Source organism: Necator americanus, chromosome X (genome assembly GCF_031761385.1).
Source record: "Necator americanus strain Aroian chromosome X, whole genome shotgun sequence".
Taxonomy (NCBI): Eukaryota; Metazoa; Nematoda; class Chromadorea; order Rhabditida; family Ancylostomatidae; genus Necator; species Necator americanus.
In genome coordinates this window covers 33,551,032-33,569,507 of record NC_087376.1, presented here as the reverse complement: position 1 = coordinate 33,569,507, position 18,476 = coordinate 33,551,032, and the positions used below count along the sequence as shown (strand labels likewise).

The following is an 18,476-nucleotide window of genomic DNA, read 5'->3' as shown; positions in this document are numbered from 1 at the left end:
GCTGCTGCTAGTGGTGACATTGAGAAAGTTAGTTCGTAATTCATTTTGCATTTTCCACAAGGAGTTTACTTTTGGCTATATGTTTGGACTTATTTCGGATGCGCGGAATTTCACTTTGCTGTTTCTGATCGCTGAAAAATGTATTTGTTGTGGAAATAATCTATTTCTTAGGGTTTTCAACGTTTTTAAAAAATTCTCTTTTTCTTGATACATACATTCTCACCTCACATCTCATGGAAGAGTCTGACATGGAACCGACAGAAACTTCCCGAATTTTCTTTCTTTTTTTCTATTTTTCTTTTCTTAATAAAAAGAGCTGCAAATATGACAAATATGATTACTAAATGACTCACCGTTGTTGAGAACACAGTTTTGCAACATAAAGTTGATTGCCTGAGCACTCCTATAATTACAAAGCAAACAAAATCCTTGACTTTTTCTGCTGCTCAACGGATTAGAGATTTTTGTAATGTTAAATTGATTTTTCTGGACCATCCCTTCTTACGAATAATTGCAGTAATGGGTTAAAGTTGAATTTAAAAAAAAATACAGTCTATCATTTTTCCATGGGGCCCAGTTACAATGAAAAAATTACTCGCTTCAGCCATCATTCTTAAAAAGAAATCTATCGTTGTATTCAGCAAAACCTTGACCGGTAAATTTCCAGCAAAAATGCAGAAAATTCACAATATCGTTCGTTTCTGGAAGATTTGTTTATAAGTGACGCACGTTTCTGATCGGCACGGTCAACTAATTCTAACTCTCAGCTTCCTTCCAGTTCTTTATGTTACAAAAGAAGAATTGCGATCCTTGCCTCGGGCAATATTTCTGGTTCTTCCTCGCCTTCCTCAGCACCTCTTCACCGTTCACAAGTTAACTTAACCTCTATATTCTGCATGTGCGAAGGTATTGAGGACAACCGACAGCTACAGAGAGAATCGGTTCAACCACCCACGCAATTGTTTCACTCATTCCCTGGTGGAGTAGAAACGTTCTCGGCCGTTGAACACTTTGAAAGCATGCAGTTACGTAAAGTGATGCAAAATTGGGCCTTAATAATACTTGGATCAAAGACGGCGTGAGAATTCCATGAGGGTTCAACATTTCGTTAGGATCTGTTCTGGACAAACCCTATAAGAACGGTTAATTAAACCGAAAAAAAAACTCAAAACCTTAAACACAGAGCGGTTAAAATTTCTAAAATTTTACAAGAGCAGCTCTAACTGTGATGTATTTTTCTTTGAAAAAACTGTAATTTGGAGTCTCTTACTAACTAGTAAACCCTCTCACTCATCCCTTCTCACTAAATTTGAGGAGGAACAACCGTTTACGATCATCACACTACAACACTGGTTCATTCCCTGCACAGTTTTCGACTTTAAATTACTGCCCATTATATCTTTCCAACGTTTTACTTTTGTATTTTTTATTTCTACGAAAAATAACTTTAATTTCTCGCGAATTTCTCTGTTCCCAGAATGTACGGTTCAACTTTTTCGTGTGAGGGGGCGCTCGTGCGGCTCTGACAATACATATCAACCAATCAATCGATACTGCAAGCTGCTGGATTCGGGGCTATTTCGCTTTTATCCGCCCTTTAGTTCAATTTCAGAATTTATGAAAACAATTCCACGAGGGTAACCTGGAAAACGTGCTTTTCCATAATACCGTAGTGAGTTTTCCCTTTCAAACTAGTCATGAACCTCTTTTCTCGAGTATCACTGGGTTTCCACTAAAGTTTCAGAGGATTTCGGAAATGTTTGCATAATTTTCCGTAATTTTTCCTACACACTACCACTGAGCGATTTTTCACATGTTGCGAAATTGGTGTCTGCCCGCAGCATGTACGTAGCACCATTGAACCTCCCCTGGAGGCCTGCGTGGGTGGGCGGTGAAAGCGGAGTGCTAGCGATTGCACCATTTGAGTATGATCATCAATGATGATACAATAGTGGACTGTCCCAATGGGGCATCCGTCCCTTGTGGTCGGTTGCTCTACCGGGCTAGGATGAGGAACCGAAGGTTGGGATTCATCCTTGAAGAGCGATTGTTCGATTGATACCCTGCTTAGATCTTACTTTCATGAAGTTTGACCGTTAAATGGTTAACGATGTAGGTGCTGCTTCAACTACTTTGACATGGCTTGGCATTCCACGGTATCCGAGGTTCCGTAACCTTTCCTTTTGTGAGTCATATGAAGAAGTCAATAGCAAAGTTAGTTTGAACTCTTAAATATTTATCTGCGTAACTTTGAGGGAAATCAAACACTTACGATCATCCCAAATTGAAAAGAAGCCATCCTGTCCGATCTGGCAAGTTACGAGTGCTGGATCTGGCCATTTGAGCAACGTTGGCATTGTTTAGTACATGGATCAATGAGGAATTGTTAATCCCAGGATTCCTGCAAGCTTTTCTCTTGAGTACGTTGCAGTTAAGTCCTAGGACGTCAGTTGAATCTAAGAGTTTGAGGCGCATTTGATCTTCGTGATCTTCGATTGCCTTTGGAATTTCGTAGATCATAAGAGGGCATAAGTGGTTGAGCGCTTAATAATACATAATTTTTGTAAAATGTACTAGCTAATAATATAAAATAAATATAATGATACAATATAATATAAATATAATATTATAACTTCAGCTTTTATAATGCAGTAGCTGGGCGACTGTAGAGCAAACGCTTTGAGGTTCCGCTGTGACCGCACGATCGATCGATGGTCCGAAGCCGTCGTATCGCTAACCAAACCTTTCATCAATCGAGGGGTCGGCAAATTGGTGCCAGGATTATCTGAGAGGATAAAATGATCATAAATAATCACAAATAACCATCAGTAACGAACTAAATATATGATATGAACTGAATTGAACATCGCTGGACCCCGAAAATCATTTTTTATGGGCTCGCCACGAGTTCGTAAACCTCAAACGATCCTGAATTCTAGTGAACGCGTTGGCGAGTCCTAAGCGGATGAATTAACGTCGAGCTCCTTGTCCTTCAATCTAGTAGATGACAGCGCTAGAATCCAAGAAAAAAAAACGCATCAAAAATGCAGGGACGAGTGCCGTTCTGGACATTTGCTGTTCACCTGTAGATCAAAAAACGAGTCGTTTTGATAACTTCTGGGCTATTTACACTCGTTGTTCGAAATCCTAACAAAAATATTTTATACAAGTAAAGCTTTAGTGGTGGGATCCATAATATAATACATTAGAAATGAACTCCGTTCAAACTTTTTCTTTCTGTGCTCTGCTTTGACGGATTGTCATGGATTGAACCTCGTTTTTAAAAGGGGATATTACTTCCGGATCCTCGACGAATGGGTGAGATAATCAATCAATGGTGGGACCTCTTCTCGCTCCCCTCTCTCATCCAGTATGGTGAGTTTAATTGCACTGTCCATTTTCGATTTTCCCCCCGTATGATGTACGGTGGGATTGTTTGAAGAGCAAGCAGCTCAGGAAGCTAAGCAAAACATCGGTTTTATCACTTAGGTTTGAGGTGCACTTGATCTTTGAGTGTGCGTGAGAATTTGTTTCGGACGAACGGACGGCCGGACACTGACCTGTCTCTTAATAATATAGATCATGGTCTGATATACACGTATAAAATACAACATATAAGATCATAGAAATGCAATACAATTACGTATAAACTATAATTTCGAGGATTTTTCCTTGAAATGGTGGTTCTTTGGGGCTCCATTGTCTCAGCATTAGCTCATGGAAGTTCAGGTTCAAGCTTCCCTCGTTCTCCGCCTTCGTTTTCAAGTATGGGAACTTCAAATATTTCAGTGATAGGCATTCATCGTTCAGAATTCCTATCTGAGTTTTTCCTAACGTACATACTATACGTTCTGAGGACGTTCTTCTACTTTTTTTTTGCGGAGGAGATTCTGGAAAGGTTAGCTGGCATTGCTACGTGCATCAGCAATTCTTCTTCAAAAGATGTTATGACAGATGTACTTGTAGTCGAATTACCGTTGGTTTCACTTCTTAGTAATGTTCTCGTTTCAAGGACACCTTTACAAAGCTGTCCACTTTGGCATTCTATTACAACTGTGCGGCACTTCTCTTTCTTCTCAATAAATTCATTGCACAACGATTTTCGTCCTCCTCATTGCCAGAGTAATACGACGACGACAACAACTGATCCATTCATTGTCTAGTGTAAAAATTGTGGATGTGCATTAGTTTGATAAAGTAGCTGAGATTTTACGGATTTCTCTCATCACATCTCTACAAGATATTTATCAAAATTTTTCTATGCTATTTCCATTCACTTTACTGACATTTGTCATTCAAAACTTGGCTCTTCTTCTTTTTTTCAAAAAAGTACTTGTGTGTCATCTACAGTTGTCCTGCCCGGTTTAGGATTTGTGAATTCAACGAAAAATTGAAATGTAGTACTTCTTGTGTCATAAAAAAGTTATAAGCCGATTACAGAACGCAGTTTTAAGGGGTATAAATATGAAATTCCGTTCGACAACGAAATATTCTGTCAAAATATTTGAGATCGTAGAGTTCGGTGGCGAAATGTTTTTGTTTATTAGACTGTTTTTTGTTTTTCTTTTGCAAGAGAATGCACACCTTTTAATCTCTTGTTGTTAAGATTAGTAACCACTAGAATCTCTAACATTTTCCAGTACTGTATTTATATCCTGAGAATATTGTTTTATATGTTTATTTTTTTGCACGAAATATCCATTAAATGCTGGAGCAGAGTCGCGCAAATTGCTTTTTTTTTCGTCCAGTTGCGTCACCAACGTAACCGGTTTTAATATCATAGTTTCGTTGAGAAATCATACTTTTATGAGTGAAAATTGTTGAAAATTAGAGGAAATTTTCCTGTTAAACTACTTCATTACCTCTTCTTGCACCATTCGTCGAATGGTGACTCAAAAGGCTATTTTGTAGTGGTATATATATAAATATATATATATATATATATATATATATATATATATATATATATATATATATATATATATAGTGTTACTATTACGTTAATGCGTACATGATGACATTTTCCTTATAATTTAAACTTGCACCATAGAAAAAAAAAGTTTAGCATTATGTAACATTTTGCTTGAAAGAGCAGTTTTCTCTCTATAAGAAAGTATTTTTAATTTTTTTAAATGATAATTTAATTTTTGTTAGTTTTTAGGTCAATGTTATAGCTTCTGCTTGTTTATTATTTCGTCGGTTTTAATGGTGATAAATGTTTGTTGCCTCAATCACTTTTGATCCACGTTCGAACGATTCTTGGTCGCCTCCATCCAGTAAAGAATTTTGCATGATTGAAATGGTATTCTAGTATAAAATCTAAGAAAACTAAATCATGGATGTTCTTTTCTTCGCATCAAAATACAGTAAAGGCGTCTCATATAAATAATAACTTTTATCAGTGTTAGACGGCTGGAACGGCTATCAGTTATGTGCGATTCCAGAAAAATAACTTGTGCATACACGTTTCTAGATCATAATCATAACGAATTGTTATTTTTCCAACGATCCCCATATTTGCATGAGATGATACCTTTCTATAACGTGCAAAATTTGTAATTTAGTGCAAATGTACTGGGAAAAAACCGTGTTGCATTGATATTTTGCGGAAAATAAGGATCGTAATTAACTGTTCCGCAAAATTGAATGAGATTTTGAGAGAAATGAGTTTGAATGGAATTCGTGGATTTCCCACAATTATCCCTTTATTCTTCCTAGACCCATGATCAGAATGTTCGTTATTCATTATTAAGGACCACCTATAGTGATCTAAAAAAAACTTTCTCATTTTTCCAAGATAACTCCTCTTTTTGTCTCATTATCTCCTATTTCTTGCACCGATTTCTTTTTTCTGGAATTGGCAATGATCTTTTCATGTGAAATTTGCTCCTGAACTAATGTGTTAACTTTTTTCCAATCTTTATTGTTTAGTAGTGTTTGGTATTTGGGTTCATCATCTTTTATTTAAATTCAATTTTAGATTAGACTTTCGACTGTACTTCTCTAAATATTTTGCTTTTTTTCAAAAGAAATTCCAAATAAATAGCCAAACGAGTGGTTTTTCAGGGGCACACATGACAGAAGGGCAGTGGAGATCAAACGAAAATAGTCAATGATCAGATCATAGATCAAATTTGTTTCGAAATGTATTTATTTTGATGTTAATTCTAAAAATAGAATCATTCATCTAACTTGATGTTTAACGTCTAAGTCTTTCGTTTTTGTTTAACGTCACGGTTTTTAAATTCTATGAAATGATTAAAATGAAATAACGGTTTTTTCGTAACAAGCGTTTTCGGTCACGAAAGGAAAATGTCCGCACGGTCTCACTTATACATAGATATATAATTTCCCCATTCCATTGATATAAGTCCGTGCAAATGATGATAAAAAATTATTAATAGTTTAATAATAATAAAGTCTAATAATGGATTAATGTTACATACGTATAAAATCCAGAAGAAGTCACGGTGCTCAACGATTCACCTAATTTCATTTGTTTAATAAAGAGGGAATTTATTTAATATTTAATTGCTAATTCTTCTTCGCGGTTTAAAAAAAACAGCACGTTTTTCTCAGATATCAATACAATAATTCATTCACGTATTAATTCTATCATGTACAAATAATTTTATTTTTTTATTCTATATTTAAAAATTGCTGCACATCTCAGTTTCTCATCTTCCAGAGGAATGTTCCTGTGACCGTTACCTGTACGGACATAAAGTGATCGTTTCCTAATTGTGTTCTACTCTTACAAAAGCGGTTCTCAGCTGACCTTACATTATTTGCACGAACTCTCCATATTTCCCATCAGATAATTCATCTGTATAAATAATTTAATGGGCAAAAATTTATATAGACGCTACTACAGTAGTGTTCACCTGCTAAATCCGGAAATAAACGATAGTAGTACAAATAGAACTACATTTCACTACTATTAAAAGTACATTTTCCTATTAAATACAATTTTTGTCACTTTCACTCCCTTTGAGTCACTCAAATAACGTATTTGACAAAATTTCTGGATCACATTGGATTCTCCTATTGGAGGATTATTTTCCTCATATCGTTCTTATCCTTATCGGATACACGAGATCCATACGTCCATCTTTTTAGGTAATTCGGTTGTAGTTGACTTTAACATGTGTAATAATAAAGATTGATCACGACTACGTCTGTTTCTAATCGGAAACTCTTCTTGGGTCTTTTTCCCGGAAAAATGTGATTAGATTTCAGGAAAAATGGAGTTCTATCTGCCCTCTCTCCTTCTAGCAATGCAAATAACGGGTACAGAAGGGTGGAAATGTGGAATTGGACCAGTTAGCAGCACAATATCATACATTATCGCTTTTCCATCCGATATAACGGGTAAATTATGGATTAAGCAAGATACATGGATATATGAGATTTAAAACATCCTTTTCCAGAGATCGATAAGTGCTGTATTGAACATGACACTCTTGTGGATGGCCTTCATCTACCTAGGAAAGAAGCAGATCAAATTTTCTGCGAATGTTTAGCCACCAAGGATAGTTGGTAAGTTTGACTAACAGTGATGTGCTTAAACTCTGCGTATTTCCTGGATTATTTGACTGGATCCATACACATTGCAAAACTGGCAAAAGAGGTTTGAACTTGAAAAGAGATTAGACTTAAGGGATCCATGACATATAGATTAAGGATCTAAGTTGACGTTACTAAGGTCTATTAAAGGCTAAAGCTACTAAGCTCTTGTGTGAAGCTACCAAGGACAGGGTCCTGAAACCTATACGTTGGTCTTAAGAGATCCATGACACGTAGAGAAAAGTAAGGTTTCAGGATCTCAACCTTAGCAGTTCCAGCAAACATTTTAGCGCATTTCGTTTTTTTTTAGAGTTTTAACTAATCGAAGGTAATAGTAAGCATATATATTGACCGCTTAAAGGAGAATACGATTTAGACATAAAGAATACCAAGGATATTTCTATTATATATATATATATATATATAATGATTTGTAAACCTCTAAGCTTTTATGCGTATAATATAATATTTGCTTTATTATGGTTTAATTACTAAACTCCCTTATTATACATTGTTATTTATTTGTATTTATTTATTTTACTTATTTACATTTATTTATTTTGAGAAATGAATAAAACCAATCTTTTTTAAAAGAAAATGAGTATTTCAGGTACATTAAACACGTCGTAAAGCCGTTATTTTGTACATCTGTGGTCCTGTACACAAAATGGTTCGACAACGATAAAGGAACGAAACCGGTCAATCAACAGATCATTCAACCGGACAACGACAAACCACAAGAACGTGTCGAACCATCTTTGTTACGTAATTTAGAAAGGCTGTAACGTGTATTCTATTTATATTTTATGAAGTTATTGTATTATAAGTGGCTCGACTGTGTGTCATTTTCCACATCGGATCCTAACCACCTCAAACCTGGTGCAGGGGCATGAGTAGCGCGATTCCGATTGAAATGGGACCTCCGCTAACCTACTCATCTCTGCAGTTCGAGTGGAACTTAAGATGATCCCACCTCGATCGGAATCGCTGCCTCAACCGTGCCATTTCGACTCCACTATAGAAGAGTACTGTAGTACTGAGTAGTATCCCAAGATGTGAGTATAGGAAATTTTTTGCTACCTCATCGAGAGAAATTTGAAATAAGGGGATTATCCGACTTCGTTGGACTGATCTATTAGCATTAAGCATGATATCCTGAGATCCGAAATGTAGTGAGGTGGGACGAAGAGAATTTCCTCACCTTTGTCGTACCCAAATTTTTCCTTTCACGCTCTGTTTGTCTCAGAAAATGTTACCTAAAGAGACTCCGAAATAGGGCAGAGGCCGGTTCGTTTTATATAATTTGGTCTTTTATCAAACATCTTTCAAAATCCAGCAGTAAAAAAAAGCAATTTATCCCTAGCAATGTGCCCAAATTTTACAAAAATAAAAAATAATAAAATGATGAAAATAATAAAATAATATAAACAAATAAAAATAGTATGTGTGACGTATTGAACTTTTTTTTCGATTTGAAAATCATATCGGAGAATTACATATTTATCTTATATTGCAATGAAAGGAGTCATTTTTGAAGTGTTTGACTACTTACCACAAAGAAAGAAAATCGGACTCTCGTCTTCACCAGTTTATTTGTTTAGAGAAGGGCCACGGGTAATTGCACGAATATTTCTTTCAGGTTCCTTCAAGGAACGGTTCCACTGAAAAGAGTGCACCAGAAAGTTAACTGTAACGACAGAATAACACAAAACTGACGATATTGGGGCCTTTGGTGAGTAGTATAGAGTATAGATTTTAGATTACGAGAATAAGGATGGACACGCTTAATCTCCTTAATCGTCCTAAAAAAAACAGCATGGGAAGCGGCTTTAGTTCCTACGAGATACGATGGAACGCATCACCACTGAACACGTGCTGCGTCTACGAGCGAGCGGTCGACAATCAATAAAGTCTCCTCAACAGCCTTTTCGACTTTGAAAACCAATGAACAGGCCACTGAAGAAATCGGAAGAGTACAAAGGTGGTGCATTCCAACGTACCTCGTAGGGACTACAGCGATTCCAATGACGTTTATTTTTTAAAGGACGGAAAAATTCTTTTAAAAGGGGTAATATTTAAAATTTAAAGGGGAATTGAGCGTAGTCATGCTCGTACTCGTAATCTTCACACAATCCAAACTTTATGCGTTCCCGTAGAAATCCCAAGATCGTATGCTGTCTTTAAATTAGTGATATGGTTATGATTGAAACACCCTTTCTAAGTGTTTTTTCTTGAATATTAAAAACTTCATTTGAACTCAAACAGCTTTCGAATCATTAGCACAAAAGCAACAGTACTATATGGTGGAAATGAGCAATGCATTGCTGGATCAGTGTGATTTACTCTTACGGGTATTCACTTTTCCTGAACATCCGTAGAGTTCATATCTTCACATAAACCTTATGAGATCGAATTTAGTGATAACCCGCTTTCGCACGAAATTTTGAATGAATCATTCGTTGATATCCAGTTAGATCAAAGAAAGACACATAGGATCCTCCTACAAATAGAATCTATGACTTGAAGAATAGAGAACATCAGTGGAAAGCTGGAATGTGTCCGCTTCCGGAATTTGAAGACGAGGGAATTTCCATTTTCTTGGATAGATTCTATTGAGCGTATTTTTGTGGATCTCTTCTTCCTCCATATGTATGACGTAGAGGAGGGAGTTGTCGTGCAGGTGGCTAGATTTAAGGATATTAAAATCACTCGTTAGTCTAAGATAATCATGGAATTTGAATTCACTTACAGATGCCGGGGCCTCCCTTTCGCTGAGAGATATGGTAGCCGGTCCTATAGGTCGTGCAACCGATATTGAGAATCCGGTCTCTTGAGAACGTTTCACGAAATGAGCACACCAAAACTCGGTAACCTATGGTGCAAAAGAAAATGATTAAATTTCTATATTATATTAAATATTGAATATTATTCACATTTATTATTTACTATATTAAAGTTTAGGCGTTTAAGAAACTGGTTGTAAAAGTGGATTTGCCTTATCCTTGCGTTAATTACATCAAAATAGAGAATATTGATTAATTTACTTCATTTCGCAATTTTACTTTGCTTCATTCTATTTTACTCTAAAAATGCTCGTTTATAGTCACATAAACTCGCTCTCCATCCTTTACTACTGTCCTTGGCCTGTTACAGCTAACAGATAGAGCTAACATAACATCATGACCTTAGGAAATTTAATTCATAACTTTTCTTCTTGTTGTTGCTAGCGGAACTGTGTTGGCTGGTTGCCAATTTTTGTTTGTTCGGTCTATCATCGCGTCGCAGTTCCCGTAACGCAGCGACTCGCTAGACGAAAACGTTAAACGATAAAGGATAAAGTTTCTGGCGTTAATCAATCCGTTTGGGATGCGCCCCCACGTTCATTTCAATTCAAAATCGTTTGAGGTTTACGAACGTGTAACTGGCCCATACAATGACTTGCGGTGGCTAGCCGATGTGTCGAGTCAGCGTTTTTATCCTCCCTGTTACCAATTTATCGAACTCGGAGGTACGAAAGATGAGCACTGGGGTGGATTCGAACCTCCGATCGATCGTACAGGAAGCGGAACTTCTTGACATATCGGTTCCACCCTCCCCTTAGTCATTGTGAGCAGAGGTAGAAGTGCTTTATGCTTTCTGTGCTTTTATGTGTCGTTGCACGAAAAATGGTTAGGAAAGCTCAGGGAACCGTGAAATGCTTAAGATTCAGAGTTTTTCATACGTTTCATGCAGAATAATGTAGCATTCGCTCTTCATGTCCAATTAATTCGCCTGAAGCATCAGGTGGAATGAAAGAGATGAAGAAGATAATTGATAGTCATAATTAAAAAAAAAGACCTTTGATAAAATTTTGTCATGCATGATGTTCAAGCAAACAATTAGAATGGAATGCATACCGTAGAATAAATCCAGAAGATCATTAGAACCACGACAAATGCTAAGCCAATGATGTGTGCCGTGTTATTCTCTTCACTAATTGTGGAAAAAATCAGGATAGCGATCAAACATCCGAGAACACCGGTGCCAAGAACTCTTAACGAATAATGTATTATTATAATTGTGCTTTTTTCGAAAAGGTGGTTACGGTAATGCGTCTTAAAAAAACGAATTAAACATTCTCTTTTTGATGATGAAACTACTACAAGTTGTACCGATTGTTCAGAGAAAAAAGGAAAAAAAAAGAAAGGTTCGTAAGGAAGAAGAGAACACGGCCACCCTAATCCATCCTAGTGCATTTAGTATGTTGTCCAGATGAGACAAGATCTGAGTTCCGAATTTTAAAGGTGTCCAAGCGACCAACCTTAATATTAAGTGTGGCACAAAGAATTTCCAGCGAATATTCTTAATTCCATAGAAGACGAGATTGATTCCAACAATTTGTGCAATCGCCCAAATTAACCAAACAATACTTAGATCGCACATTAGTTGTCGTAACTGCACTATAACTCTGAAAGAAAAAAAAAACACAAATAATTCTTCAAAAATCTGATTGACTTTTACTAGAATTAACAAGAGAATAGAGAATTTTTATTCTTAAAAAAATTGGTGGTTCAAAATCTTTTCATCATAATATTAATGAATTTCCAGACTACATTTTATGGGCTTATTTACGCTATCGAAAAAAAAACTGGCATAAACGAGTGGAAATTGTTAGTTGATCTCTAACAGTGGATATTTTGAGGACGTGCATGTCAACATCAATCAAATTTGATCCTAGACTAAGGATCTGCTTGTTATTTTTTTCAGGATTCAACTTCATTACTCTTTCTTAAGTATAAGGCTACATTTTGCAGCAATCCATCTCTTGCTATTCTTACTTTCTCTAATAACTATTACTAATATCCATGCAAATTTCTTCGTTGAAGTCCTATTCCGTATATTCTCACGTTAAATGCTAAGATTTTAAAAAAAAAAACATTGAAAAAAGACATAATAAGGCTCGAGTCTCGAGTCTAGGGTATGCTTCGATTTTGTTGCTACAAAGTCCGGGTGAAATGTACTTTTTAGATGTATTTTGTTACAGTAATGTATCCATGGACGTGATTTGGGTACGAAATCGAAATCGAAATGGGAGGGATGGGTTACTGTATGCGGACTTTTAAAGAGGTTCTTCTTTAGAAATTGGTTAAATTAAAACATACACTCCGTAATGAACGGCAGTTTTTCCTTCTTCACTTGAGTTCTGTGAGGTGAATTCGCATAACCTCGAGTTGACGTCAGGTAGAACTGAAAAAAAACGAACATGGAATTCAAAACTACAATTTGTCGGAAACAATCAAAGTTTGCTCAGCAGATTTCTTTTTTTATTTTATTTTTTTTTTCTAAAGAAAAACGAGAGCTTTTCACATGGTTTTAGTAGCGTTCTTAGACGATAAAGAATGGGACTTTTTTTTGAAAAGAAAAACTGTGCTGTATCTTCAGGATTAAATTCCTTGCAATTTTCACAGAACAAATTGAAACGTTGTTCTAAAAATTGCTTTACGTGCTTTGTCAGTGAATGATTTCTATGTGGAAGCTTGGAATTTTTGAAAGAAAATGACGGACGTTGTTTCAGAAGAATTGTCCGTAGGACACTGTACTATGAACGAATTTTGAGAAGAAAACTTCACAGCTGTGGAAATAAAAAGATCAACGAAATTTATACAAGAATCTTTATATGTTCGGAGGTTTGACGTGGAGATTTTCTATATTTCAGAAAACGTCCTCACAAAGCCAGGACAACATACGAAATTTAACATATTTTGAAGAATATCGACGAGTCTAATCAGTGATTAAACTCGCAGACTGGCAGAAAAGTCGATCATCCAAGATCTGCTCCGTAATATTTCCTCTCAAGATGATAGAAAGAAAACAAAAAAAAAACAAATCCTTATGTCGCTAACAAATAAAAAATTCATTCAAATAAAACATTACAGTATCAAAAATATGTGTTTAGGTTTTAGTTTCTGTTCGCCTTGTTTCGAAGAAACTATTCTTTATCACATCATAACGTCGTCCACAAGTCGCTGTTTTAAAGATTTCTACCTTAATTTTAAACGTTTCTGAGGAGTCGTGCTTACTTTCAAGGAATTTGCTCTAGATACAGAAATATAATTAAAATATTCTGCAATGCAATGTCAAATTTGAACTCTTTGTTTTTAAGAAAGAGAATTTTTTCTTTTTCTTTACCGTTTAAATTTGGTTTATTTGGTAAAATAGAGAAGAAAAAAATATTGAAAAAAAAAAATATATGGCAAAAAAAAGAAATACGGTGAAAAAAATAAAAGAAGACAGCTCGATAGATTTACTTGCGCTAGGACAATAGTTAAATATTAAAAAAATTAACTCATACCTTTCAGAAACCACGCAAACACTAACTCTCATGTGTATAATCACTATGGAAATCCCTTTTCGCTATTGCGATTATGAATGAAGTAATCAGAGCGCTACGAATAGACGTTTTCTCAATTACCGGATTATTTATATACGATTGAATTGCTCAGTAATCGATTCTGATCACGAGAAATTATCAGATATAATTGATCGAAATTTTCACACTTAAAATCGAATAATTACTCACCAGCAACCAAAACAAAACAAATTGCGAATATTTCGAGGATCCCGACAACTATAGTGAATGTTTTCGTATGGCAACAACATGCCTTGTATCGCGCATCGTTTGGATTGAACGTCGATGAGCCGGCATTTGCCATCTCTGTAAAAATAATATTTTTTTAGAATAAAGGGGTATAAGTCAAAGTATAAACATTTGTTGTTGAAGTCGTACAGATTGGATTGAACTCTGGGCGGCAAATTTAGGATTCAGAGGAGGTTGTAACTAAGACATATTCTTTCCAACGTGAGACTTGATCGGAAAAATGAGAATCAAGGATAAGATTCAAGGAATAGAGGAAAATACACCAAAATTCAATGAATATCCATAAATAAGGCGAATTCGGGAAATTTCTATCCTTTTTTCTCATGTACAATCAAGGAATGTATAACGCTCCATCTTGGCTTATTTTTATGGACACCACTACGGCGTAAATGAAATTTTTGGCCAATCCAGAATTCACACTTACAACACCTGTTTTGCTGCTCTTCCTTCTAGGATTCATATTTTACGTGCTGTCCTTGATTTATGGAGAGCATGATTGGTAGTTGTGAAAGTCCAAAAGTGCCTTTATGATATTATCAGCGAAATATGAAATAAAAGTTGTATAAAAGTAATTACTGGACATTTATTTATTCATTATTGATCATTAGACCCCCTAGACCTTTAAATACTGTGAAATCTACTGATGTCAACTAAAATTTCTCTTCAAAAAATGTCTCCATTCGAAATCTACATGTCCACTGCATATTTTAGATGGACTCACTCCTTTTTTAAGACCTCTGGAAGCATGTATAACTTGGTGAAATGATTAAAATCCTATCCATATTCGGATCCCATTCAAGGAACTGACAAATGTTTTCTTCTGTTTCCGCTTAGGGAAGGTTTCTTCACGTGTTTACGCATGTCAATGAATGCAATAACAAGAGAAACCTTAGAAAAAAGCCAATATTACACATAAATTAAAGCTTTATTCAGATTTCTCTCAACAGGACTTTCATTCGATGAAATTCCCAATGATTATCCCATTTACGTAGTTTAGAAACAAAACTCAAGCAAAGTTATATTGGCTTTTTAAGAGCCACATAAATTTTTTCCAACCATTTTGAATAATTGGAATTTTGGTCATTCGTTATTTCCAGGGCAGTTGTTCACAAAAGCGTACATATTCTTCTGGATTTTTTTATTTCTTCAGAATAACAGGAATTAGTGACATATTCTGTTGAGATGTGATCAACTGAATGTACATTTTAATGGGTGACGGTTGAAAAGTGTCGCTAATATGTAGTCATCGTGAAACTGATGAAACAGGGAAAAAAGTGACTGTATAATATTGAAACAAAAAAAAAAATTAAAATACCCACGTTTGCTGTTAAAATTACCGCTTCTCTTGAATTACTGAGCCTTGATAATTGAGAATGTTCAATATGTTTTCATTTCATGTTTGTTGAAAATAACTAGAGTAAAATAACCAGTTACGACAAGATAATTGTGCCCTAAGGTCCCAGTCAATTCCTTAGCTACGACAAATTGGACAAATCAAGCACATTTACGTCTTTCTAATCCATCTAAAACAAAATTATTTCCGTGCATATACACTTAGTACTTGGTTGTTTATCTCTCATGCGTCTTTTATCGTTTCTGGTGATTCCAGAAGGTTAGGATCACATCAGGATCGACAAGTCACATGTGCCGGAATGGAAAGAGGTCACCCAAGGTCATATGGTACTTCATTACTCCAGAATAGATGAAATGGGCAAGATTTATCTGGAAGTATAAGGTACGGACCTGGGGCACAGAGGGTTCACTACCTCAAGTCACTCGCTAACCTCTACGATTCTGACTTGAGGCTGAACGTGGCTTCGAAAGTCCAAAAGGAATTAATCAATGTCGAACAATTTGTTTCTTATGCTGTCGTATTGTCATATACACATACGTGTCATGGATGCATCCAGGAAAAAAAAGCACGGACGAAACCATAGCACTGTCAAAACAGGTCTTTCGCGACTTTTCTTTGAAATGTGACGAACAAACCTCTTTTAATCACGTTCATCCATCATGTGACGTGAAATGGCTGAAGTTCATCAGACAATGAGTGATCAATTTAAACGTTTTCGCAGTATTCTATTTTTTTTCTGCTTCATCAGGTGATTAGAGAAAACTCACAAATAACAACCATCTACAATGAAAGAAACTGTACGACGACGATTCATACCGCACTAAAATGATATTTTGCCGAAATTGTTTTTCTAAGACACGAAAATTCAAATTACTTTCATTTATTTATCTTTTTTTTGTGAAAAAGATAGCATATTCATCCCACAACGGTGAAGAATCCTAGAATAGTTTCGTTTTTTTCCCCACTAGAAACATTTCTCAGTGGATCTGCTCGTGCAGTTTCACGTGCACTTTTCCGTTCATGAGTACGAAATGTGAAGATGAAGAAGGATCAAGAAAGGATGAAATGAAGGGAGGAAGAGAAAATGGATGAGCAGATTTATCTCACCTCTATTAGTGAACGACTAGTGGAATATAACTAACAGGTGTCCGGATAGATATAGGACATAGAATCCTAGCCGCGGAGGCAACGCTCAGCAGTTACGCGAACGGGACGCAGAATAATGGTAATCAGCATGAGAAGAATTCGAATCTCGGCGTGTCGGCATTCAAGCTCCATAGAAACCGAAAAGCACTCAATGTCATACGCGTTTATCACTTACTGAACATAATTGGATAGTTGGTTTTATAAAATAACAATAGGATAAACGTAACTACATTAGTTTGCATTAAGGATTCCTATCACAAGGACATCAAATTGAGGTTAGGATTTGGTTAGGTAGTTAATAATATCCACAAATGTGGTACTGTGTGGGACCGTTCATGTCATAATCGAGCACAGCTACTAATAAATTTCTTTTCTTGAATTTATTCAACGTATTTGAATTGATATAGAAACGTAAAGATGAGTTATTAAAAATTACCAGGAATCTAGTAATCGTCCAGAATTCAGCATGCCATTCATTTTTTTTCTAATTTCTGGCACATTCTGATCATATCTTCTTGTTTGTTCTAAAAAGATATCTCAGGACCATGAATGTACTTCCGAATGCACTTTAAAAAACGCAAAAATCCCGATATTTGCAAATACCAAGGAATTTTGATATGTAATAAACTACCATTTTCTCTTTAATTTTTAAAAAGGCTTTTTTGAAGACGCATGCAATGGTTAAATTGTATTTTTACCATAATGTTACTTTGAAATTTTTATCTAACACATTTATTCCGACTAATTTTGTAGATTCAGGACCAGAACTCGTGCGTATCAGTTGCAAAAAAAAAAAGACAAATATCTCAAATGATTCAATACAGTCCAACATAACACTGCCTTCAGGGATCTCTGCTAATTTGACACCTAGGGAAATCAAATGATTGTAGGTAATCGTCATTAGTTTTCTTTCTATTTTTTTTTAAATAGATAATTTCCCTGAGTAGTCTGTAATGTCCATATTTTTCCCAAATTTTCATGCTTTTGAAGCAAATTTCGGTGGTTCAAGTTAAATTCTAAGAGAAAGAAAATGTTTTACTTAGGAGAAACGGTAAACCTACAGAAATTATCCGAGGGCGATGAAGATGATATCTGCTGCTGTAATTCTTTCATCTAAAAATAAGGGAATTTTAACTCGATCTCTTAGCGCTCCTCGAGGCTTCATTAAGTTGTTCAAAATAATCGCAGTGAATTTTTTTCGAAGAAAAAAAGACTTCCTTAATACCCGCTGCTCTATTTATATCACTTAGAAATAAGTGGAATTTAATGAGGTTTTCAAGTTTTGAGAATAACAACAACATCTCACGTGAAATCACGTAATAATTCACGAGAAAAATCGTCCAAACAGAGGAAGTAAAAGTTATTAATGTTCCGTAGACCATAACATAGTCGTTACAACATTTCTATACAAAAATTGATTCAAATAAAAATTAAATTTTTATTCTTATATAAAAAGACATACCTACGCACGTTATTCCTCGTGAAAAAGAAACTTCTTGATGCACTTATTCTTTGCCCTCCGTCGTTCATAGCAGCAAATTCGTTTATCCTACCGCAACCATTATTTCATTCCCTATACAACTCCACAAGTGAATTGTTGATGTTAGGATATTTTTACCTGTTCCGAACAGATCTCTCCAGATACACTTTAAAAGACATGCAATAATGAAAATATTTATAGACTCTTCTAAATAGCACTATACAAATACAAAATACCGGGGGTTTACAATGCCTAATGGCAAAACAATATTTCCAATCACAGTATCTTGGCAT

At 35.5% G+C, this 18,476-nt stretch overlaps 2 protein-coding genes across 3 annotated transcripts; one reads left to right on the top strand and one right to left on the bottom strand.

Annotated features, from left to right (window-relative positions):
• Nucleotides 1-7,244: 7,244 nt before the first annotated feature.
• On the top strand, nt 7,245-8,351 carry RB195_026237 (uncharacterized protein; the record flags this gene model as incomplete). Of its 2 annotated transcripts, none has more annotated exons than XM_013447039.2 (3): nt 7,245-7,371; nt 7,431-7,539; nt 8,177-8,351. In XM_013447039.2, the coding sequence occupies 3 exons, from the start codon at nt 7,245-7,247 to the stop codon at nt 8,349-8,351; spliced, it is 411 nt and encodes a 136-aa protein (XP_013302493.1). The 2 variants fall into 2 exon arrangements, with proteins under 2 accessions (XP_013302493.1, XP_064070576.1); XM_064214695.1 differs by having other exon boundaries at nt 7,278-7,371.
• A 1,824-nt stretch (nt 8,352-10,175) lies between these two features.
• On the bottom strand, nt 10,176-14,258 carry RB195_026236 (uncharacterized protein; the record flags this gene model as incomplete). The annotated part of the gene is made up of 6 exons (XM_064214694.1): nt 10,176-10,250; nt 10,316-10,438; nt 11,463-11,598; nt 11,867-12,013; nt 12,708-12,792; nt 14,126-14,258. 6 exons carry the CDS (start codon nt 14,256-14,258, stop codon nt 10,176-10,178), a joined length of 699 nt encoding a protein of 232 aa, XP_064070575.1.
• Nucleotides 14,259-18,476: the final 4,218 nt, after the last annotated feature.